General features: G+C 53.6%; 5 protein-coding genes across 5 annotated transcripts; 3 read left to right on the top strand and 2 right to left on the bottom strand.

Annotated features, from left to right (window-relative positions):
* Positions 1 to 75: 75 nt before the first annotated feature.
* Positions 76 to 6274, top strand: QC764_706370 (uncharacterized protein). The gene is made up of 4 exons (XM_062950278.1): positions 76 to 1893; positions 2035 to 2222; positions 2296 to 5820; positions 5874 to 6274. Exons 1-4 carry the CDS (start codon positions 1820 to 1822, stop codon positions 5906 to 5908), a joined length of 3822 nt encoding a protein of 1273 aa, XP_062796276.1. The 5' UTR covers positions 76 to 1819; the 3' UTR covers positions 5909 to 6274.
* A 1098-nt stretch (positions 6275 to 7372) lies between these two features.
* Positions 7373 to 11045, bottom strand: QC764_706360 (uncharacterized protein). Its single transcript, XM_062950277.1, has 2 exons — positions 10392 to 11045; positions 7373 to 10317 (listed from the first exon to the last, which is right to left on the bottom strand). Exons 1-2 carry the CDS (start codon positions 10575 to 10577, stop codon positions 7759 to 7761), a joined length of 2745 nt encoding a protein of 914 aa, XP_062796275.1. The 5' UTR covers positions 10578 to 11045; the 3' UTR covers positions 7373 to 7758.
* Positions 10857 to 11520, top strand: QC764_0114580 (uncharacterized protein; the record flags this gene model as incomplete). The annotated part of the gene is made up of 3 exons (XM_062941212.1): positions 10857 to 10904; positions 11155 to 11289; positions 11488 to 11520. The coding sequence occupies 3 exons, from the start codon at positions 10857 to 10859 to the stop codon at positions 11518 to 11520; spliced, it is 216 nt and encodes a 71-aa protein (XP_062796274.1).
* A 61-nt stretch (positions 11521 to 11581) lies between these two features.
* On the top strand, positions 11582 to 19068 carry RRP5 (rRNA biogenesis protein rrp5; the record flags this gene model as incomplete). Its single annotated transcript, XM_062950276.1, has 4 exons — positions 11582 to 12085; positions 12144 to 16523; positions 16581 to 18222; positions 18280 to 19068. The coding sequence occupies 3 exons, from the start codon at positions 11582 to 11584 to the stop codon at positions 17139 to 17141; spliced, it is 5445 nt and encodes a 1814-aa protein (XP_062796273.1). The 3' UTR covers positions 17142 to 18222; positions 18280 to 19068.
* A 52-nt stretch (positions 19069 to 19120) lies between these two features.
* On the bottom strand, positions 19121 to 21320 carry QC764_706330 (uncharacterized protein; the record flags this gene model as incomplete). The annotated part of the gene is made up of 3 exons (XM_062950275.1): positions 20805 to 21320; positions 19556 to 20728; positions 19121 to 19333 (listed from the first exon to the last, which is right to left on the bottom strand). The coding sequence occupies exons 1-3, from the start codon at positions 20841 to 20843 to the stop codon at positions 19121 to 19123; spliced, it is 1425 nt and encodes a 474-aa protein (XP_062796272.1). The 5' UTR covers positions 20844 to 21320.
* Positions 21321 to 24483: the final 3163 nt, after the last annotated feature.

Here is a 24483-nt window from a genome sequence, read left to right as displayed (position 1 = left end):
TGCGAGGAGTTAAGACGATAATGCTGGCGAATGGAAGAAAGAACTGGGGCTGTATCTCGGTCACAAAAGGTCAAAGCGTGTCTGTGGTTTACACCAAGGTTCTCGAACGATGCAACGTGGGTGCATACCGCGCTGTTGGGTGGTGGTTGTGGTGGGACAAAATTCCCCGGGTGTTAAAAACGTCTGCACATGGCACAGCTGTCACCACGTTTCATCCCCGACTCCACAACGTCCTCTGTTAGGAAGGACGAGATGCCCATGGTATGTGGTTCCGATGCAGTCAGACTTGGTTGGTGATGTGCTTGTTCTCAGTGATGAATTAGCGACAACTACTTCTCTGTACAGCATCGCCCCTCTGTTTCTAGAATTCGGGTCGCCTTCGACATCAAACTGGAGTGGAATCCAAGGCGAAACTTAGCGCCGTTGAAACGGAAGATGGGGGTTTCCCAAAGGGGTCAAGTGTGCTGGGCATGGCCTGCAGGGGTCCTCCTTCGGGCTCCAGGAGAAAATGACTGAAGCTGAAGTTTGGGAAAGTTGAAGAGATTCACCAATTTCAACAGCCCACCTGGTCTTGGGAGATGAACATGGTATTCTGAAGCTACAAAGACGCCATTCCCATACTATTCCTCAGTGTACCTTACCTCTCTCATGAAGGCTAACTATCCTGACTGTCCCCAGAATGCTACCTGAGCACGCCATGTTCTTTAACAAATGTTATGCGTGAGGAGAGAGACCAAGACCGAAAGGTACCCCTGAAATTCACACCATGGCCCGGTTCCTGGACCCCTCTGCAAGATCCCCACTCTCACGATGCCCTGTGCTGGGACCATTCTCGTCTCCCGCTCCCCACCCTTGCTGCTCGCCCATTCAGTGGCCAATGGCAGATAAATTATCTCACCAGGAGGAGCGCCGTGACGGAGCGACGGCAAGCAGCCAGACGCCAGACGCCTCTCAACCTCCTTTTGATCGCATCCCCTCATAATTAACTTGATCATTTTTTTTTTCTCTCTCGCGACGAGCCCCCTTTTCCCAGTTCGTTTGCGAAGCAGGCGCATCCCAAGCAGAGAGCAACGGCACAGCTTCAGTTCTCTGTCCTGCTGCTGCCACCCCTCGTCGAACACACACACACACACACTCTCTCTCTCTCTCTCTCTACTTACGGTTACTTCGTCGTCTTCTTTTTCTTGATTGAATTATTGATTGCTCTCTTTTGTCCTGTTATTGCCTCTTCTCTTTCTTTCCCACCTACTTTACCCAACCCAACTAAATTCTACACGCGACCACTGGAACGAATGCCCAACGGAGCCACGTTACGGAAGTGCATCTGATCTCAATTACCCAATTAACGTCGTTGCCAACGGTCAAGCCCGGAGCTCCACCATTCGAGATTGAGACAACTTGACTGTTGAAGAGATTTGCTGTTTGCTCGGATTTTGTGGTCTGATTCATTCTTTAAGAGAAAAACAAGCTGCTTTCCAAGCAACCGCCGACTGTTGGATTGATCTGCTGCTGCAACGCTGGCGCCGATCCAAGATCCCGTTCCATGATCTTGCGCGCCTTACATCCGGGCTGCCACAACGCCTCGAGACGGATATATCCAATCAACCCCATGGAGACGACGCGGCTCACCTACGTGCGATAAAAACGGTTCAGCCTTGCCTACAACCCCTGAATTTGTTCTTGATTATATCTTCCGCACCACGCCGGCATCGCGGTCGAGGCAGCGAGAAGCCAGTTTAACCACAATCATCCGCTTCATCCTCTGGTCGCAGGTAGAGGTGACTAGGCGCGCCACCTTCGACAGGCGCGGTATACCGAGATGTCGTTGAATGGATTGGACGACCCGCGAGTCAAGGAGGCATATGAAGCAGCCGTTGCAGAGGCGGGGGGATGGTATGTTCCCTGAAAGCAACCCGCATCCCTGAAATCCTTATTGCGCCCAGTCATGACTTTTGCCCCTTGGCCCCCAGCTACACCTCCAACTTACCTTAGCTACCCGGGAACTGCTTGCTAACATTATGCTGAAACCACCAGGTTCTTGCTCAAGTATGCTAGCCGCGATGAAGTTGAGCTTCTGGGTCAGGGCACCGGCGGGATTGTCGAGCTTCGAAACAACATAGCAGAGTATACAGACAAGTCGCCGCTGTACGGATATCTGAGATACAGGCGTCGGAATGTCATCATCAAATACCTGCCTGAGGATTGTTCCAGATTGGTCCAAGGTTTGTTTCACCCCGCCCTTCCTAGGGCACTCCCTTGTCTTTGTTGAAGCAGCTGAAGATTGACAACCGACAGCGCGGGTGACCGTTCACTTTGATTCTGTTTGCGACCGCTTCTCGCCCCACGATACAGTGTTTGAGATCACCGAGGCGAAGGAACTGAAGGACACCAAGCTCTCGGCTGCTTGCTCACTCCACGCTGCTTCGGGTTCGACTTCATCTTCTACCAGTTCGTTGCGCCGAAGACGATTGGTGGAAATTGCCGAGGAAGAAGAGGAAGAGGAACGAGATCGCAAAAGACAATCGACTGTGCAGGAACACGATCGCCCTGGGTCTCCGGGCCAATATGTTGTACAGCCTCCGGTGAAGCTCAACGCAGATCTTGCCACGATACCCGACGCTTCCAGATTCACCGACGGACAAGATCCTCCTCAGTTTACGGGTGTTGACAGGCCCTCTTCGCCGGCTCAGTCGTTCGATGACGCGGGGAGGCGCATGTCCTCGCTTGACCTCTATCCTAGCAGCTCGTATCCTTACCCCAAACCAAAAGTAAGGCTCGGTCCAAGGCCCTCAGCTGAGGCGTCAGGGCGCCCCAAGACTCCTGGAGGCGGGACTGCCAAACTTGTGGCATCAATGCCTTCTAGTGTCAAGGCACTGTCCAAGGTTTCCAAGAAAGGTCGTTCTGCCGACGACGAAGACGTCCTGGAATCGCCGATTAAGGAGGAGCCGGAGAATCCGTTTCCAGATCTGGCGCCAACCAAGCCTGTCGAAGACGATCCTGCTCGACCATTGACCAGTAGCGACATCCCGGCCTCCGCCCCAGCACCAGTGCCTACGGCCACACTTGCCCCGCCACCAAGCAAGCCGAACACGATCTCACCCGAAAAAGCACGGCTTTTGAAGGCTATGAAGCTGAGAGAAAAGAAAAAGATGATGAACTCGCAATCCGCGGAGGGCCTGTCTGCAGGCGATGTTTCTCCGGCACCCACCACTCCAGGTCTGGCAGACGACAACCACCTCGAAACTCCACAGGAGGTGACAATGGAAAGCGCTTCACCTGAAGCTGCGGGAGAGGAAGCTGCCGTTATCGACAAAGCCGATTCAGGCATTGAGATTGAAATCGTGACTGATTTGGGCTCTGTCGATGCTCAGACAGACTCGCACCCTCCATCGCCCCTGGCCTCTTCTGATATCGGTGATTCAACCCAGGCTTCGTCTCTCTCGGATTCTACAGACGAAACCATTCTCGGTAAGGACCAGGGCAAGGAAACTCCCATTGAAAAGGAGATCCAGCAAACCGAGACCAACGGTCAAAAACCGGACGCTCTATCTCTGGATGGTCAGGCAACAAGCATCATTGCACCCATGGAAGACGCATCGGCCGTTCTGAAAGATGACAGCGCTGCCGGAGCGCCCGCATCCGCCAACACTACGGTGACACAGGAGCCTCCAGTTCAGACTTTACCGGTATCCCGGTTCTCGGTTGCGGCTTTCCCAGCCGGAGTCTCCAACGAAGACGCAGGTAGTCCCGGTTCTGCAGAAACCGTCAAGGAAGAGCCCTCAGCAACTGGTCCCGAGACTGCACGAGCGGTCGAAAACGAGGAAGAAACATCTCCAGCGCGACTTCTGCTCTCCAAGTTCTCCACTCAAGACGCCAAACCTATCGCCAACGTGGAGAGCCAGATTGACACAGCTACTGTTGGACAGCCATCCAACATAGGGTCAGATATCACCAACGTAAGAGCGGGAGAAACGCAACCGGTTCCGGCTGTTGCGGATACTCAAATCGCAGAAACGGAAGAAGCCACCAGACCAAAACCTGTCCCTGAGCCCATCAAGACGGGGTTGGATGCGCCTGGAGCGGACAAGCGGCAATCGGTGATCAGCATGTTCGACAACGATGGTTTTATCGATGAGCTGCAGTCTGCCACGGTCCAACAAGCCACACCCATTACCGTCTCCAAGTCACCCATCACGCCATTCTTCAACGATGCGAATTCTAAGAGAAACACCGTCGGAGGTTTGGATGCCGTGTCGAGGTTTTCGAGGACAGTCTCGAACCCCGTTCGAAGCTCCATGTTGTCTCCCAACGAGGCCGTTCCAGGCTCTGCCCGATCTGTCTCGTCCAGTGCCTATCTGCAAAAGGCTCCGCGGCCCGCGGCAGATGTGCTGCCCAAGACAGGCAAAATTGGTTCGAGTATCTCTGAGCGCATCAAAGCACTACAGCAGCTTTCAGGGAAAGCAGGGGCCCCTGTGGAAACGGTGGTGGCCAAGGAGCGTCCATCGTCCACTTTCTTCGCTGTTCGAAAAGATGGGAAAATTCCGTCACGGACACCTTCCTTGGTCGATAGGACGGCTTCGTTGAGTGGAAGACCGACACCTTCCCCCCCCGGATCTGTGGAGTCATCACCCGATGGTGCTTCGATCATCAGGCGCGATAGGTCCGGGTCGGTGGTCAATCGTCTCTCCATGTTTGAAGGTGGGAACCCCCCACGGGGCAAGCCGGAATCGGTTCAGGTCACTGCCCGCATCGTGCGAGATCCGACCAGACTGTCAGAGCAGAAGCTTGACCCAGCAGAGTACAACACACACGATCTTCAGCATTCACCGCTGATGGTTGACCTTCAAAAGCGGGTTTCGTTGGAGGTTCAGTCGAGGCCTCTCAGCGCTCTGTCAAGCCGGATGTCTCTGGACCATGGACCCCAGATTGAAAGGAAACAATCCCTGCTGCAGCGTCGTCTCTCAAAGGGCAGCCAGTCGGCGGCTAACGATCGTGAGTCAGTTGCAGATGACGGCCAAGGCGTGCCCCGTGCTGGGAGACGGTCCTCGCTGAACGTGGTCAAAGACTTCATCAAGGGTGCTAAGTCCCCCTCTACCGACAACCTTGCCCCCTCTCCTGGGCAAGCCATGAGCCCTGGCTCGAGATCCTCATCCCGTCCTCCTTCAAGCCATCAGAACACTGCGCCTTCTGGTGGCTTTGCGCGTCGGCTGAGCATTGGCAGCCGTCGTTCTTCAATTGATCAGAACGGCGTGCTCTCCCCTGTCCGTACGACTGAAGCCTCGATTGACTCTGATGCCGAGAGCATCAAGAAGAGCCCTGCTAGCCCCAACCTGGGCAAGAGCAGCCGGACGTCCCGTTTCATGCGTCGCCTTTCCAACACTCTTGTTCCCAACAGCAGAAAGACCGGTCCCCCGTCCATCTCCCCAACTGTCACGGAGGAGAATGCCGCCGAGGTTGCTGCTGCCTCCAGGGCCACCACGGCTACTCCTTCCGCCTCGCCAGCTCAGCCAAGCATTGTTGCCTTCATGGGAGATGTCAATGTCCAGTTCCCCGACAATCTTTTGTGGAAGCGCCGGAGCATTTGCCTTGACAGCCAAGGCTTCTTGATTCTCAGTGCTGTTTCTGGCACTGCCATGCTGCCCACCAAGAACAAGGCGGCGGGTCTTCTCAAGCGGTATCACATCACCGACTTCAAGCCTCCTTATACCCCCGATGTTGAGTTGCAGGAGCTTCCCAACAGCGTTGTGCTTGACTTTGTCGAGGGCAGTGGTCTCCAAGTTGCCTGCGAGGATCGGGCTGGCCAGATGAATATCCTGCATAGTGAGTTCCATGATTAACACGGCATTTCTGATATTTACTAACATTGCGATAAGTTCTCACCGAAGCCTACCAGAGCCACTCGCGCTAGGGTCACCATCTACCATCTCCACACATCATCCTGTCCGCACACCTGGTCCTTGCGTACACTTCACCCCTGGGGCCTTTGGACTCCCGATTTCACACACTATAACCTGCTATTATATAACTCGCCCCTACGGATACACCTTTTATTTTCCTTTTTCTTTTTTTTTCGCCACAGCACAACCATTACGATGTTTAGATCCCCGTCACGTTTTTTCACCTACCCCCCATTATTTCCCAATCAATGTTTTTTTGGGAAACCCTTTTGTGTACTACTCTACTTGTTTGATGTTTTCTCATAGCCTTCATTCATGATACCACCCATTCTTGCTGTGAGGAGGGGAAATTCTGCCACACCCGTTTTGTTTTTAGTTTTGTTGAAAACACATTTGTATTTCTCTCTGTTGTTGGGGGGGACTGGGAGGAGGGGGGGCAAGGGATGGAAGAGGGAAGAAGGAAGAGAGGTGGAAAAAGTTCTTTTGTGATATAGCGGATGGGGGCTGGGATGGATGGATTAGTTGTTGATGATTGGGGGAGGTGGTGGAGGGGAGGAGGGGCTGGGTATATAGCTGGGGATTGAGGAGGAGAAGCAGAGAGAAAGAATGAAATGAATGGGCTGGCCTCTACACATCATCATTGATATCAATCACCCCATGCCCGTATGTTGAAATCTAAGAGGTTAGTAGGAGATGTAGCAAATGTTTTTCTCTGCTGCCCTGTTATGAAATACGAGAGGGAGTTAATGTGCTTTCCTGGGCTGGTGAGATATACATACTGTTGCTCATGGTTGCTTAACTGGGTGAGAATTTCTAGTAACCCTGATTTGCGTTCAGACGGTTGTGTCCCAAAGCCGCTTCTCTAGTCACACAGTGTTGCGTATGCCACTCACCATAAGGGTCAGTCTGGGAGCAGCAGTCATAAAGGGGCTCCAACCAGATAACCTAGTGGCCTTGAGTGTCTCTCGCAGTTGACCTGTGGTTCCCACGTTACGAGAGAATCAACCTGCAACGTTTTCCGGATGCCCAAGGTTCGAGTCCATAATAGGTCGTCATTTTTTGGTCACGTTTTGGCCTTTTTCCTTCCTTTTTTTCATTCTTTTTTTTGGGAGTATTTTCGCTGCTCACTATTTATTACAAAGTCGTAGTCTGTTTAATGACGGGTAGGTACATATCCTCCTCTAGCAACTCCCATCTCTTCTACGAACTAGATTGAGGAGTGATGCCGTGGAGGTTAACATCAGAGAGAGCTCGAGTTGAAAAGGCAGGGAAAGGGGTGGGGGGAAATGGCGGAAAGGACAAGCGGGGATTGAAGGAGGAACGATGGAAGGAGTGGATTCTGCAAGGGAAGGAGTGAAGAGTAAGTTAAGGAACGCACGAGGAGTTATGGCACATGCCTACAAAGCATCACCAATCCACAAGCAAATCGCCAACAAGATTCGAAGATTCTCCTGTGTGGTGGCCATGGAAGTGGTCTCGAACTCCTCTCAGCTTAACCCCAGCGACCTAGGTCAACAATGGCCAAGTCGACTGTAATGTTAGATTATATATTTATTCATAGTATCACCTCTTCCTCTGTGTATATGCCCCCAAATATGCTAGCCATGTCTGTCCTGTCTACCAAACACGCCTCTAAATGCCCCAAACCCAACGCTCCCCTCTCCGTCTCATCTGTTCCCAAAGTCGTCTCTTGTTGAACACCTCGACCAACCCCTCGTCACGAAGCAAAACTCCCCAACCACTCCTTACTGTCACACCCAAAAAACCACCAAACCCAACCCAAAAGCAACGCCTACCACCTTCCCCAAACCAAAAACACCTACCACCCATGCAAATAACCCAACCCGAAAACGCCATCCTCCTACAACTTGGACCTCACCGCCTCCAACCGATACTTCACATCCTTCAGCGCCTTGGTCACCGGCTTCCAATCATCAAACTGCCTCACCAACTCCCTCGTCTCCTCCCCCAACTCACTCTTCACAAAATCCTCCTCCAGCAACCCCCTCATGATCCAAGGCAAATGATACGGATTCGGATTCACCAGCGCGCCCCCCATTCTACTCATCTCAGCAGCCGGATTCGCTCCCGGCACATCCGTCGTCTCCAGCGCATGGCTCACGGCAAGATCATAAACCTGCTCGTCATCATACAGCCTCGAGTGGCCTTCCCCAGAGTACAAACTCCCCGCCAGCGGCGTGCTCAGCTCCCTAATCAGCCCATGGTCCGAAACCCCCAAGTTTCTCAGCTTCAGTGCAAAGCCAACCAAATGAGCAATAAAATCCGGTGCGTGGATCCTCCCGTCGATAAACGCCGCTCGGAAAATGTAAGGGTGGTGCACCGGTGCGTAAACAGCCGACTCCATCGGCACAAGCTGGTCGTCAATGCTCCCCACCAAGGTGATCCTCACCCCGTACCCCAAGCAAACCTTCATTGCTGCCTCCAACCGCTGGCTGACCTCGCTTTTTGGGTCCCCAAACGCCCACAGCTCCCCCGCCGAGCCCATCAAATACCCCATACTAGTCCTGTAATCGGGGAATGGTCCCAAAGAAACCCCCGCCATGGCACAGACACCGACCCTGGCCTTGTTGACCACGCCCATTTCGATTAGCTTGGCCAGGAGCATGATACTCACTGGCACACCCTGAGAGTGACACCCGATGAGGATCAATTCAGCCGATCTGATCTGGTCGATCCAGTTGAGGAGCAAGTTCCAGAGGTTTTCTACTCTTTCCCCAATCTTGCCTTCACCTTCCAAGGCTACTTTTTCGATTTCGCAGTCTCCACAGCCATGTTTATCTGCCCAGCGTCTAATGGCGTCGGCGGTGTGGTTGGCAAACTTGATCGATGTGCCTGTTGGCTGGCCGATGACTGTCCTGAGATAGTTCGCGGGGAAGAGCCCATGAACGCCGATGGCAATCGCTTTCTTTATTTTGGGGAGGTCTTTGGAGATGTAGACGTGCTTGTTTGAAGGAGCTTGGCTTCCTCGAAGAAGAATACGGGTGATTTGCTTGACGATCGAGGGGTTTTCTTTGAGTTTGTAGGTTCCATTAAAAGACGGAAGCACAAGGTTGGGTGCGGTAGTTTTTGTTGATGAGGCTGGTGTTTTCTGCGCAGCCCCCTTGGCCGGAGCTTCCACTGCCTTGGGGGTACCAGGACGAATGGGGGTCGTGTCATCGATTTCCATCGATTCTGGACGGTCCCTCTTGGATCTCCTGATGGAAGCTGCCTTGCCTGGCGGACTGGCTGAAGCTTTGGCCAACTCTTCCTTCTTCCCAGTCTTGCCAGACTTGATCGACAGATCCTTGGCTGGTTCCTCCTTTTTACCAGATTTGATAGGGGTTTCCTTGGTTGGAGAGCCTTTGAACTCCATGGACTTGGCTCTCTGTGGGCGGTGTTCCGAGCTTTCACCCATCACCGCAAGCTGACCTTCGTCGGAATCTTCGGCTGACTTCTTTCCCGATGTTGGCCCTGATTGTCGAGACCAGAATGCCCATGTTGAGCCTGTTTTTGGGGCTGGGTCTGATGTTGTAGAACCTGAGGGCGCCGGAGTCTCCTCGATTGGTGGGGCACCCTGCATGATGGTGTCTTCGGGCTCCTTCGCTGAGTCGCTGGTGCTGTCTGTTCTGGGCACTTCCGCTGAAGATTGGTCTGTTGTAGAATCTGAAGCAGTTTTTGCTGGCTGTGAAGTTGGTACGCTCTTTCCCGCTCCCCAACCCCAGATCCAAGATCCATAACCTCCACCAGTAGCGGCATGTGCTTGGTTCTGTGCCTCGGTTTGCTCGGCTATGTCCGGCGACTGTTGTTCTGGCGGGTCTCGAGGGGCGGGCTCTTGTGTCGCGTTCTCTGGGACCTGGCTACCAGCAAGTGTTGCTTGTGTGGCTGGTTCCTCCGCGACGTCCATTTGCGAGGCCGGTGCTGATGCTGGAGCTGGAGGCTGTGAGCTTCCCCACCACCCTCCTAGCCATGTTGATGTAGGTCGCGTAGTTGTAGCTGCAGACGCAGTGGGTACCGTAGGACCTGTACTCTGATCCGTAGCTGATTTGGCAGATGGTGTCTCTTCTTGTTCTTTCCCATTGTCTTCGGTTTCCATGACCACGTCCTCCGACTTAGCCGTAGTCTTGGCCTCTGCCTGTCCGTTTGCAGGCTTCACAACGGTCTTGGAGCTCGGTGTTTTCAGGGCTCGGGTTCCATCGCTCGCGAATCCAACGCCAGAATCGTGTGATTTCGATAGTGAAGAAGGAGCAGGGGTCGGTGCTTCGTCGCCACTCATATCAGAAGGCTTCTTTGTATCAAACCGAGTAAAGTCGGCGGTAGCCATAGGTTTCGAGGTTCCACCCAAGATGGTCTCGCGCGCAACTTGGGTGGATGCTACAGACTTCTTCGATAAAGACCCATACCAACTACGAGTCTTGTTCACCTGCTACGTGTCAATCAATAAGAGTTGCCTAGAGGGCTGCCTGAGGATGGTGCGCATGGGATAATGGTGCTTACCTGCTTCGAGCCTGGGCCAAAGTTGGATGCGCGATCGCCACTTCCATTGGTTTTCAGAGATGGCGGGATGCTCTGTGGGGGTGTAGAAGCGGCCGGCGATGTGATTTGATCCGCAGTGTCTGATGATTGTGTTGTTGGCGCATTCTGCTGGACCGGGTTCGGCTTTGCTCGTTTCCTGGGAGCCATGGCGGCTTTGATGGGGTTCTCGCGAGTGTCCTACCAGTCCAGGGTGTAGTCGCTTGAGTTCGAGTGTCGTATGGAGTATGGGTTTGAGGCGATGGGGGGCTGTCTCGTCGTCTTTTTGTTCTTAGTTGTCGTTGCCTTGGGCCATGTGTTCAGGTTGCGTTTGGGTACGGCGCGACTTGTTGAGTGGGTGGCCGAGGAACGACCCCCGGATACGTCATCCCAGTGGTTGGGGGCACTACCGAAAGCCGCTTCTGGGCGCACGGGATCATTTTACAGGCCATGCATTTGCGAGACTTGGCTTTTGGACACCGAAAGTTTAAATTCCATGTGAGACACTCTTCGCTCGGATAAACAGTCGGTCAACTCCAGCTATCGGTCTAAATAATTGTCCGTAGACAGTCATAGCTCAACGTCGTGAAAGCTGTCACTAACACCCGTATTGCCTGACAGGATGATCCCCCCCCAAAGACTCCAAATCAAACACCGTTGACAAGACTGCATCAGCGGCTGGTCCCTGGAACTGCAACGTCGAAAGCTTGGGCCACGTATCTTTACATATACACTACTCTACTTGAAGTTAGCAACCAACAACCAGCCCGTCCAATTCTCCAACAACAGCCATGAAGTTCAGTTTTTCCATATCTTTGGGCTTCAAGGTTTCAGGCGTCAAGTGAACGTGGGGAGGAGCATGTGGTGGGCAAGTAACGAAGAGGTGAGTGATGGGGCGTTGCTGTACTCTACCCTAACCCTGGTTTGAGCATGACCTTTTGCATGAGAGATGCCAATGTAAGAAAAGAGAACAATGCGAATTTGGACAGAAGATGGAGTGTTTGGCTAGAAAATTAGCCATTTGGTAGGTCATACTGCCATCTGTAGTTCATCCCATTATCAGGTTGAACATCTTCGGCAGAAGCAGAAGTGTTCCATGTCAACTCTGGGATGATCCAGGGTCTCTTCCAAAGCCCCACCGGTGCCGTTCACCGCTTTTGTTATCGTTATCGCCAATGGGCAGGACCCACCAGAAATTTTTGTGGTGGGTGCCAGCTTCTTGTGGTTGCGAACGAGCCTCCCGTCACTTAAAACGACCCAAACATCAACTATCCGCCATGGGTTCGTTAAAGCGCAAAGAGGGCCCCGACGGCTCTGTCTCCAAGTCGGCAAAGCCTACAAATGATACGCGACCCTCCAAAAGGGCGAAAGGAAGCGATTCAACCAAGGACTCCAACAAGAAGGGCGACGCAAAACCATCAAAGCCGTCTACCCCAGCAACATCTCTGATCAAGGAGGAAGAGCCATTGTTTCCCAGAGGTGGCGCCAGTGTCTTGACCCCCCTCGAACAAAAGCAAATTCAGATCCAGGCCAAGAACGATGTCCTCTTCGAAGAGGCTGCCAGCAAGAAATCTGGAGGAGAGAAATCCAAGAAGAAGAAGGCACGCAAGTCCAAGGGTGGAGAGGTAGAACCTGTAAAAGACGAGGATGCCATCAAGGTAGAAAGCTTGAACTTCAAGGTAAGAAGAGGAACTTCGTCATGGGGTTGCCATTGATGGCGTTGCTAACAACTTCCAGCGCTTGGTCAAGGGCTCCCTGGTGCTCGGTACAGTCTGCGGCATCAACCTCACCGATGTTGCCGTTGCGCTTCCCAACAACCTCGTCGGCCACGTTCCAATTACGGCTATTTCAGATATCTTTACACAAAGGTTACAGGCAATCGCCGAGAAGGACGAGGAGGAGGATCAAGCAGACGAGGACGACGAGAACATCGACCTCCAAACTATCTTCCGAATGGGCCAGTATGTTCGCGCCTACGTTGTATCAACACACGATGATTCGGTCGACGGAAAGCCCAAGCGCCACATTGAGCTATCACTCCAGCCGGCGCTCGCCAACTCTGGCATGTCAGAGCAGGATATCGTCGAGAACACTACTCTTATGGCTTCGGTTGTTAGTGTGGAGGATCATGGTTTTGTTATGGATGTCAACATCTCAGACTCAAAATTGAAGGGCTTTTTGCCTCGGAAACAACTCGACAAGGGCATACCGGAAGAAAGTGTTCAGCCTGGCTCAGTTCTGCTTTGTATTGCGACCAGCAAAGCTGCCAGCGGCAAGGTTGTACAGCTTTCCATCTTGGAGGACCGCATCGGCAGCATCAAAAGCTTCCCATCCGAGGCCACGACTATCGGCTCGTTCCTACCAGGCACCGCGGCCGATATCCTGGTTTCCGAAGTCACCGAGCACGGCCTTGTGGGCAAGGTGATGGGTCATTTGGATGTGACTGCTGATCTGGTTCACTCAAACGCTGGCCCTGGTGCCGTTGACATTGTGGACGAGTACAAGGTTGGCTCGCGGATCAAGGCTAGGATCATTTGCAATTTCCCCACCGCAAGAAAGCCCAAACTCGGCATTTCCCTGCTGCCACACGTGCTGTCACTTAAACCGAAAATCGCCAAAACCAAGAACGGCATCGAATCATTGCCAGTGGACATTCTCGCCCATTCTACCATCATTGAAAAGTGCACTGTTCAAAGGGTTGAGCCCGAAATTGGTCTCTATGTCGATGTTGGTGTCGAGGGTGTACCAGGCTTCGTGCACATCTCCAGAGTGAAGGATGGCAAGGTGGACTCGCTGTTCGAGACCAGCGGCCCTTACAAGGTTGGGTCCGTCCACGCTGCTCGTGTAGTTGGCTACAATCCTTTCGATGGGATGTACAACCTGTCGATGGAGAAGAGTGTCTTGGAGCAGCCATTCTTGAGAATACAAGACATCCCCGTGGGAGTGGTGGTGCCGGGTGTGGTTGAAAAGTTGGTCGTCAACGAGCACGGGCTTGGCGGTTTGATCGTGAAGGTTGCCGAGGGTATTTCCGGTCTGGTTCCTGAAATGCATCTTTCCGATGTCCATCTGCAGCACCCCGAGAAGAAATTCAGGGAAGGAATGAAGGTCAAGACCCGTGTCCTGTCAACCAACCCAGCAAGACATCAGCTGCGGCTTACCTTGAAGAAGACACTGGTGAACTCCGATGCTCCTCCGGTCAAGTCATATGACGAGCTTGCCGTCGGGCTTCAGACGTTCGGTACCATTGTTAAGCTTCTGGATCGGGGTGCTATCGTTCAGTTTTACGGACAGCTTCGTGGTTTCCTTCCGGTGTCTGAGATGAGCGAGGCCTACATCCAGGATCCCAAGGAGCATTTCCGTGAGGGCCAGACTATTAGTGTTTACGTCCTCAGCTTTGACCCTGAGGAAAAGAGAATGATTGTGTCCTGCAAGGACCCATCAGCCTTTGGTTTGGAGAAACAGGTTGCACTGAAGAAGCTCCAAATTGGCAACTTGGTTACCGCTAAGGTCACACAAAAGACAGAAGACGATATCTTTGTCGAGCTCGTCGAGGGCTCGTTGAAGGCCATCCTCCCTGTCAGACACCTTACCGACAAGTCGGTCAGCAAAACACAGTCTGCGCTCAAGAAGATCCACGTCAATCAGACTCTTACGGAACTGGTTGTTCTTGAAAAGAACGAAGCTCGTCGGTCCATCATCCTCTCTCACAAGCCAAGCCTTGTCGAAGCGGCGAAGAAGGGCAAGCTTCTTCACACAATTGACCGCGCACGTGTGGGTGACGTTGTACCTGGCTTCATTCGCAACATCACTGCCACGGCCGCCTTCGTCCAGTTTGCTGGCAGGCTGACAGCGCTGCTCCCCAAGACCAAGCTGCCACGCGATATCCAGGATAAGCCAAGCTTTGGCTTCCAAAAGCTGCAGTCTGTCACTGTCAAGATCACATCGGTCGACAAGGATCTTAACCGTATCGTTGTTGCTATTCCATTGGAGGGTGGTGAAGACGTTCAGGCAAAGGCCTCTAGCAAGTCGGCCGACAAGGCTATGAATGCCCTGGATCTGTCGGTCTTGACTATGGAAGATCTCCCGATTGGCAAGATCACTAAGGCGAGGGTAAAGTCTGCCAAGGATACACAGATCAATGTTGACCTTGCCGACAACATCCAAGGCCGTATCGATGTTTCGCAGGTCTTTGACAAGTTTGAGGATATTCGCAGCGTGAAGAAGCCTTTGGGCAAGTTCAAGACTGGCGAAATCATCGACGTGCGTGTTCTTGGTATTCATGACGCTCGCAACCACCGTTTCTTGCCCATTTCTCACCGCTCAAGCCACACGGTCCTGGAGCTCTCGGCCAAGCCAAGTGATCTTCAAGAAGGCTCTACCCCAGAGCCTCTGAGCTACGCGAAGCTTGAGGTGGGGCAAACTCATCTGGCGTTTGTCAACAATGTCGCTCAGAATCACATCTGGGTCAACCTGTCACCTAATGTTCGCGGCAGAATCAGTGCCGTTGAGCTTTCCGATGACTTGTCAAAGTTGCAGGATGTGGCGAAGAGTTTCCCTATCGGCTCTGTCCTCCAAGTCCGTGTCATCCACGTGGACGCAGAGAGGAACCGTCTCGACCTCTCGGCTCGCGATCCCAATGCAGAGAACCCGTTGACCTGGGACAAGATCCAGAAGGGCATGGTACTTCCTGGAAAGGTCACCAAGACTACCGACAACGTAGTGTTTGTTAAGCTCAGCGAGTCTGTGGCTGGACCTGTTTTCTTGTGCGATCTTGCGGATGATTACGAGGAAGCCAACCCTCTGAAGCATTCCAAGCACGAAATTGTCCGTGTCGCCGTGCTCGATATCGACAAGAGCAACAAGAGACTGAGATTGTCGATGCGCCCCTCTCGCGTGCTCAGCTCAAGACTCGAGGTCACAGACAAGGAGATCACTAAGGACACCAAGATCGCTGTGGGCGATGTCCTTCGTGGGTTCGTCAAGAATGTGTCTGACAAGGGTCTCTTTGTTACGCTTGGCGGTGACATCGTGGCTATGGTCCAGATCAAGAACTTGTCAGACTCTTACCTGAAGGACTGGAAGGAGCACTTCCAGATTGACCAGCTTGTCAAAGGCCGTATCATTTCTGTCAGCAACGGTCGCCTAGAGATGAGCTTGAGGCCTTCCATCCTAAGCAAAGACTACGTGCCCCCAATCACATTCTCGGACCTGAAGGAAGGTCAAATCGTAACGGGCAAGGTCCGCAAGGTGGAGGACTTTGGTGCTTTTATCGACATTGATGGTTCTGATCGTCTCTCCGGTTTGTGCCACCGCTCTGAAATGGCCGACAGAGCGATCAAGGACGCCAAGGCGCTCTACAGTGAGGGTGACAAGGTCAAGGCTCGTGTTCTCAAGGTGGAGGAGAAGACAAAGCGCATCAACCTCGGCCTGAAGCCGTCGTACTTTAAGGACGACGATGAGATGGACGTGGATAGCGATGAAGATGCTGGTGCCGCCTTGGACAGCGAGGATGAAGACATGAGCGATGCTGGTGCTGGCGGCGCCCTCGTTATCAATGCTGACTCTGACGATGAGGATGATGATGATGACGTTGACAGCGACGTCGAGATGGATGATGCCCAAACAGAAGGCATCAAGGGTCTCGAGACCGGCGGTTTCAGCTGGAATGCCGATGCTTTGGATGAAGATGACAAGGCCGCTGGCAGCACTGATGAGCCGATCAAGAAGAAGAAGCAGCAGCAGCAGCGTGAGTCTCGGGCCCAGGTAGACCGGACAGCCGAGCTTGATGTCAACGGGCCTCAGACGACGAGTGATTACGAGCGTCTCCTTCTGGGTCAGCCTGATTCGTCAGAGCTGTGGATTGCCTACATGGCTTTCCAGATGCAAGTCAGCGATCTTGCCAGCGCGAGACAGGTGGCTGAGCGTGCGATCAAGACGATCAACATCAAGGAGGAGCTTGAGAAGCTGAACGTCTGGATTGCTTACCTCAATCTCGAGGTTGCCTATGGCACAGAGGAGACTGTTGAGGAGCTTTTCAAGCGTGCCTGCACCTACAACGATGAGCAAGAAGTCTATGAGCGTCTGGCCAGCAGTTACATTCAGTCTGGCAAGCTCAAGGTAAGCCACGCCCTAATCTATTTTCATGATAGACCAGTCACTAACTCCCAGCAATAGGAAGCAGACGATCTCTTTGAGAAGATCATCAAAAAGTTCGGCTCCAAGTCCCCCAGCGTCTGGATCAACTATGCCCATTTCCTCCACACCAAATATGACCGTCCCGACAAGGCCCGTGCCCTTCTTCCCCGCGCCGAAAAGTCGCTGGGAGGCGGGAAGCCCGTCATTCTGGAGTTGATGCCCAGGTTTGCCGCGCTCGAGTTCCGCTCTTCCAACGGCGACCGCGAACAGGGTCGCTCACTGTTTGAGACCATTCTCGCCGCCTTCCCCAAGAGATTCGACTTGTGGAACCAGTTTGTCGACCTTGAGACCTCGGTCGGCACTACTGATCCCGCCACTGTCCGTGATTTGTTTGATCGCGGCAGCAAGGTCAAGGGTCTCAAGCCCAAGCAGGCCAAGACTTGGTTCAAGAGGTGGGCGCAGTGGGAGGATAAGAATGGGGATAAGAAGAGCAGGGAGAGGGTTAGCGCCAAGGCGCAGGAGTGGGCTAAGAAGGCGGCTGAGAAGAAGGGGAAGGATGTTGAGGAGGAGGAGGAGGAGGAGAGCGAGGATGATGAGTAGAGAGTAGGGGTGTGTATATTTGAGATATTGATAAGGAGGGGGAAGGGGAAGGAAGCATTATTCACGGGAGGAGGGGGGAGGCGGAGTTGATACCGGCATGGCCAAATCGTGGTTTTTTCTTTCCTTTTGTTAAAATGTAATTGTCTCTACAGTAGTTACTCACTGTTGGTTTCTGGTCTTGATATCCAGGAAGGTTTATAAAAATGAAAAGCAGGTGTTTTGGGTTTGCTTTCATTGACAGTGCTCGTCAGCCGCACTTGTGATTTACAGCCTTGCCTTTTCTAGAGTGATGTGTATAACCCCCACCCCACCTCCTGCTCAACCTCCAACCTCTTCCAAGCAGCCAAGAGAATGAAAGACAAAACCAGGAGCAAACATTCCTAGATTTTCTTGTTCCCTTCCTCAGTCGGATGTGGTGATTCCCAAAGTGAACAAGGATGATGCTTGTTTTGGGTTTGTCGTGTACAAAACCGGGTTTGTTGTGGGTTGGTTGGAGGTGCATTTGCATATGGGAAGCGACTAGAAGAGGGAGATCGGCAACCTACATGTATACTAGTGTAGTCTTACATATGTGCTCTCTATCACACCGGGAAAAGAAGAAAGGAAACATTGCGGCGCGCGCACTGTGGTGAAACCGGTGAAAGGGGGATTGTGGCCAGTTAGGAGGGGTGGAAGGGGTCCGAAAGAGGATGGGGGTTGGTTTTGTTCTTTTGGGGTGATCGGCACGGTATGGAAATTTCTAGTGTGTATGTATGTATATGTAGATAGGTGTGTTGTTGTTGCTTTTTTGGGGGTGGTGGCTTGCTGCACAGTATGCATGAGGAGGGAAAGGTATGAATCACCAATGGGAGGTTTCCCGATTGTGGGTTGAGTCAGAGGTATTGTTTATTTTTCTGGGGGTATGTAGCACGCCACCTCACTTTGAGACATGGGAAGGTTGTGAGGGTTGTTTTAGACATGCGGTTTTGCGGTTGAGATTGCCGAAGTTGAGAGGTTGTGAAGGATAGGCCGGGATACTGGATCTGGTGATGGGGTTGAGAGAGGTGTCCCGCGTAGTGACGTTTTATCTTTTTATGGCGAGGTGAGCTTTCTTGCTCACGCTCTCGCTTAACATACTCATGCTGAATTAGCTGGACAGCACGCTCACTCACTCACTCGCTCGCTCAAGCACCTCAGGTCATTTTCTCATGCCAAACTCATACTACACCCCCAATCTCTATCATTGACAATTTAACCACTGGTCAAACCGGAACAGGCCTCATGAATGATTAGAACACTTTTGATCGATATTTATTTGGTATCTCTCTCTCTTCTCTCTTAGAAAGCTCGCTAAGATGCAAAATGCATACAGAACTTGTTTCCCAGTCTTTCTCTCCGTATCGGTAAGACCATAAAAGCAAAAAGCAGAACGAAATGCACAAGCTTGACATGCTCACTCTTAACTCTGTCGTCGCCCTCGCCAACTGAACCGTGATACCAAAAGTCTCATAAAAGAGATCTAGTTCAAGCGACACCAGTTACACCCAAAAAGAGCAAGGAAAAAAAAACATCCAACCCGGAGGAGACTCTAGTTTTTCCATACTCGCAGTCCGTTTTGGTCCCCCTGTGTTCCGTGGCCCCGAACTTTTCCCGTTTGCTTTTGTCCAGTTCGTCCCTTCGTAATTGTTGCTGTTGTTCCGTCATGTGGGTGTTTTCTCGGAAAGAAAAGTGAAATAGGAGATCAAAAAAACAAGATGATGGGGTATCTGTTCGCTCTTTGCTGGAAAAAAAAGCATCTGAACTTGTCTGTGTGGTTGACCAGTTCAGCTCTGTTGCTTGTGGTTGTTGTTGCCACCGTGGCGTTAGCATTTCAAATGCCACCCGCCACTCTTCTCTCCGCCCTTTCTGAGCGGTGTCCTCTCATCATCATAATCATCATCACCATCCCCTGCCCCCCTCCAAAAAGGGAGGAGGAACAAACAACAAAACACCCCAGCTAGTCACGCGCTCCTCTTCACCCTCTTCCTCCCCCTCTTCTCCCCCTCCCCCTCACTATCCCCCTCCCCTTCCTCCTCCTCCTCCTCAACCTCCTCGGCCCCCCTCCTCCCACCACCCCCACCCCCACCCCCAGGCGTCTCCCTCTTCTCGTTCCCCTTCTTGATACTAATCAGACACCCCTGCTCCTTCAACCGTTTCGTCAACCCCGTACTAGCCTTCATACCAGGAAAATCCTTTGCATTATACACGCAAAAAACCTCGCTCATCGCCGTAGCCACAATCTTACTCCTATCCCCCATTCGCATACTCATTGGATCCAGCACCACAAGCGCAAACTTCAACCTGAAACTCCCAGGTGTCCTGCAGCTCAGGTCAGGAAAGCAAAAGAAGCAGCCCTCCTCCCCGTTTTCGTCTTGGCCGACAAAAGGGGAGGCGACGAGGGTGCCCATGAGACGGCGTTGTTGACGGAAGTCTTCGGGCATGGCTGACATGTCGCGCTCGCCGCGGTCGTCGTAGATGGAGCAGTGGACCACGGAGAATTGGTGCCGGAGCCGGCGGGAGAGTTCCTCTGGGGAGAGGGAGGGGTCGTGGATTGTTAGTTGGACTATGGGGGGTGGGTCAATTACTCGGCGGTCGCGCTCGCCGAAGCCGCAGGAGCGGGCGGCGTAAGGTTGTTGGCGGACCGAGATGCGGTATTCCGAGGTTGAGGGGATGGGGGAGGGGGCCGGGGGTGGGTAGGAGGGGTGGGAGGTGGTGGTGTTCATGGTTGTGGTGGTGTTTGGGTGGGAGGTGGAGGAGGAGGTAGTGGTGGTGGTGGCGCTGTCTGAGCTGAGGAGGTTGGATATGCTCATGGATTTCCCCTCTTGTCTTGGGGAGGCGCTGGCTTGGGTGCTGTTTGATGGGCTTTGGGGGAGGTGCGGTGGCGGGCGGCCGTTCATGTATGCTGATGCTGGGACGTAAGGGCTGGCAGAGGGGCCGCCCATCAATACTGGTGGGAGAGCGCTGTCGTGGTGGAGGGAACTCCCTCTTGAACGGGGGGATTGATGGGGATACTGTCGTGGGAGCCCTTGGCTGTGGTGGTCTCGGAAGCTGTTCATTTGCCTCAGACGCATCTCATGGGCTACCTCGTCAGATGACCGGTCACTGGCTGTTGATGATAGGGTGGGCGAGCGCCGGATGTCGACTGCCCGCCTGGAGAAGGCATGGGGGTCGTTGCTCGGACCAGGGAACTGCGGAGGTGTCTGCCCGACTGGCGAGGGGGTTGCGTAGTCTGAATAGTAGCCCGGTTTCCCTCCCGGGTAGGAGACTTCTCGTCCATTTGGCATTGCAGGAGGGTGGCTTGCTCCTGCAGTCGATATCATGGTGGCCATGGAGGGCAGCCGTGTAGGCTGGGTGAGGTGAGGGGGCTGTGGTGGTGGGTACGGTGGGTGCTCTGGAGCGTAGTGCCCATGTCCGGGGGCATATCCCTCGTGGTAGCTGTGATGTGGTCGAGACATGCTGTCGACGTCCAGCATGGGATGACGGCCAAAGTCGTGAGGAGCAAAGTCGACCACTGTAGACATTGGGGGAGGCGGGATCACAAATGGATGAATAGAAGAGGGGATCCGAGCCTTTTCATTACTCGGTCAGTCTCTTGTCTTGGAACTGGTCAGAAAGCTGATCTGCAAAAGGTGGGCAGCCGTACACTAGAGAGAGCCACTTGCTGCCGGGCGAGAGCAGCCACATATACGAATCCGGGTAGCCGGGTTGAAGGGTCGGAAGTGAGGCCTTGTCTCAGCGGGGGAGAAACAATGGTAGGCCACTAGTCGAGCCTCGAGCCAACAGTGTGTGCCGAGCTCTTGCAGGGAGGTGGCAAGGGTGAGAGCCCGGGATCTGGGATCTTGCGATCTTGATGCTGTCTCTGGTGTTTGGCGGTGATGCTCGCCGAGGAGCAGGGGTCTCGTGCAGCTGCAGAAGCCACAAATGAAGACAGGGCCAGCTGTGGTTGGATGGTTGGACCAGCTCTGTGGCCAGCCGAGGGCACGCGTGGGTGTCGAAGGTTGACGTTGTCTTGTATCACAGCGCCACCGGTCTGGATACCATCAAGTTCACACCGTGGAAGCAGGTGGTAGGGATGTGCTGGCCAAAGGTCGGGAGCAGCAGCACAAGACAAATGCGCAGTGTTCCGAGTCGGAATCGAACGGAGGGGAGCCGGAAGAGAAGTTCGAGTCTTGTTTGCCCAGGTGGTGAAAGCTGCAGGGCCGCCTGCTTTTATCATCTGTGTTCAGGTGCAGCAACAGCCCTGCCGTACAAGCTCAGGACTCGGCTCTTGACAGGCGGGTCTGGTACCACGTCCCGGCTCGATCTGGGGTCAGAGGGTAGCAGTTAGGGTAGTAGTGTAGCAGGGTATCAGGAGGGGTAGCAGGCAGTCGGGATATTTCAGAGCAATATGGTAAAGCCGGGCTGGTGGGCCATGGTGTGAGAGGATATATTGGCCTCCAGCTGTTGCCCGCCGCGGTGGAGGAGCACTTAAAGTAAGAGAAGAGGCGCCGGCGACCTGACGGTCCGTGAGTGGATGGAAGAGGTGCGTTCTGCAGATTGCCCGACAGGGATCGCAGGGGCTGATCGCGACAATCCAGCAAGCGGGTTAACGGGACCATCCAGTCCTAGTGTAGGAATGGACCAAGCACCTACCTACCTGCAGTCGAACCCTTGGATCGGGGGGTAGGCCTATCAAGGCCAGCAATGAGGTGTGGGATGTGTTTGGGATCTGGCTTGGAAGCTTTGAAAGACAACTAAGGCACCAGGAGCGGGCTAAAATCCGCAGAGACGGGACAAACACCGTCTGTCAGCCTGATCAGCAGTTAGTTCAGCACCGATATGGCCCGCTGTTGCACAGTGTACTTCCTTTCTTTGCTGTGTGCGGGGGAGATGGGGCCCGCTCCGTGGACGGCGATGCTTCCACGGCGGGGACCTTGGGGACTTGAGATATGAGACCTTTGACCACCACAGGGTGAACAGTGCGAGTCATCGCCAGAGCCTGTGTAAGGGGGCCTAGGAGACGACGGGAAACAAGCCATCCCGCTGGCAAGCCGAACACCGGCTGATGTCAACGAGATGGAGTGAAACCCAGTTCCATTGCTGAACCCGTCCTTCGAGTCGTCTCATCATGGCCCGGCTCTCTCAAACAGTCCCGGAACTCTCCCACGGGTTTGACGTTGTCAATAGCGAGCCGATTTTGTTACACAGCAGTCAAGAGACGAAAAGGCAAGAAGGTGACCGGAGGTCTGGGCCAAGTTCGCCAAGACAAGTCCGTGACTGCACGGAAGACAGGTTCCCTTTGCTGCCCCTCCAAACCATCGTGTTGATTGCCCGGGGGTAGAGCATCGTGGGAGCTTCATCATTTGCGAGTGGAAAGCCAGCGCATGTGGATAGAGATGCATATCAGTAATGGCGCTAGCCAGGGTTAGGACCGCTAACAAGACCATAGCGCGCGGGCCATCCAACCCCCGGCTACGGCAGTCACAGGGTCCACAGTCCACCGCAACCTGGAATTTACCCCGCCGCTCTCCTACTTCTTTCAACACTTCTCCCATCGACAAAAAGACCGGAACACGTTCCAGTGCCGTTGAGCGGTGGTGAACCCTTGCCCATGACTCGAAATGTCTACCTTTTCGCCTTCTTTTAACTTGACCGCGCGAGCTGCAGGCTGCAGGCTGCCGGGCACCTCGTTCTCGTCACACAGCACACGCCCTCGAGAACCAAAGACTCACGACGCCCTCACAATCTCACTCTGTGAGGTGGCGCCAAGGCAGAGAGATACCCCCGGACAAAATAGCCGTGCCGTCCCCCAGGATGATCCAGACGTTGGGGTCTTTTTCTCGGTTCCGTCAATATTAACTTTTTAGAGTTGTATTAACAGAACCGTCTGTCCCCCGTCACAGAATAGATTGCCCACCACACGTGTCACTCGAAACATCTGCCGGCTTTATTTTGCAGATGAAGCTGTTGACGCCTTCCCGCCGCCGGTTCCAGTGACCCGGCAGAGTCTTCTCTTCTCTACAGTACAAGTCCAGAGACCGGTCCAGCCAGCGGTGTGGCTCTCTTACTCGCAATCGCCTACTTATGCTCGGCAAGCCACACGACGCCATATGCAGTCAAACACTGCAACCCCTATGGTCAATTTTATGATGTGGCCCTCCTTCGATCCCTCATCTTGCAGCAGATTTCTGATCTCGACTCTGAATGGACCACGCAAACATCTTCCGCCGTGTTTGTTTCTGATCATCGTGGGTCGTGGATGTGAATGTGACGAAAGGCATTCTGTCTTCCATTGGCTGCAACGCCGCCCCTTTCCTCTTTGCTGAAGATGGGCCAGCCATCCGCATTTCGGTAACTATAGGCACCGTCTAAGCAGCTAGGATGCCGATGTCTTTCGGTTACATTTCTTGTTGGCCGGAGGGGGGCTCGAGGGCCTTTTCCACGTCTGCACTGTCAGCAAACCCCCGTGCCTACTGTCAATCACTTGCCCATCATAACAATGCATCAGGGCGGATCAGAAATAGCAGGGAGAGCCTTGCCGCGGACCGGGCGGTTGCAGCGCTTCGCAGCGGGCGGGCGAACCATCTGCGCGAACAACTGGACAACCGCGGCCTGAACATATCAAAGCGTACGGCTCGACAATAGTTGCCTCACTCGGAGTCTACAACCAGAATAACCTCGCCATGTCATCGGTCTGCGAAGCCTTTTTCAGAACCTGCAAGCTTACCGCTGTGTCAGACATGGGCCAAGAGGGGTTCACAGGGGTCACCGTCATGAACGCGGTTCACGGATCCTGACAGGGTTCGCCAGCACCCGTGGTTTGGAAAGATGTGACCCTGATTCCCGGTTTCTGTCTTGTGCCCCACGATGGGGGCCCTGGGGGGAATAATGCCGCTTAAAATGCTTGTGGCTAATCAGCGACTTGGCTAACCACGGCAATCGTTTGGGCTCTAGTGGCTCTTCAGCATCCAAGCAGACGCTTATCGCTCACAGCCAGCCCCCAGTTCCATGCGTCGTCACACACAAGTCCAGCACCTACGCATGCTCTTCAGCCCCCGTCATCCCCGTCATTCATGGCTCGAAGACTAGCTTACTAGCTAGTTCTCTGCTTCGTCTCTCCTCGTCTTTTCAGTGGTGTTCCTCCGGGCTTCACTTCTCGGTGCCGAAACATAAAGGCAGAATACACCCCCGTGCCGTAGAGAAGCAGACAAAGATGGGGCCGGACGGGAACTGCTCCAACAAAAGAGGCCCTCGGCTACCGGAGTGCCAGTAACACGATTCGGCCATTCCTCTCTGGGGAAAAGGAGGGTTACTTGTGTGGGGCACTGATCGTCCCGTTCCTGGG

This window comes from Podospora pseudoanserina (genome assembly GCF_035222485.1).
Source record: "Podospora pseudoanserina strain CBS 124.78 chromosome 7 map unlocalized CBS124.78p_7.2, whole genome shotgun sequence".
Lineage (NCBI taxonomy): Eukaryota > Fungi > Ascomycota > Sordariomycetes > Sordariales > Podosporaceae > Podospora > Podospora pseudoanserina.
This window is presented reverse-complemented; position numbering and strand designations above follow the sequence as displayed.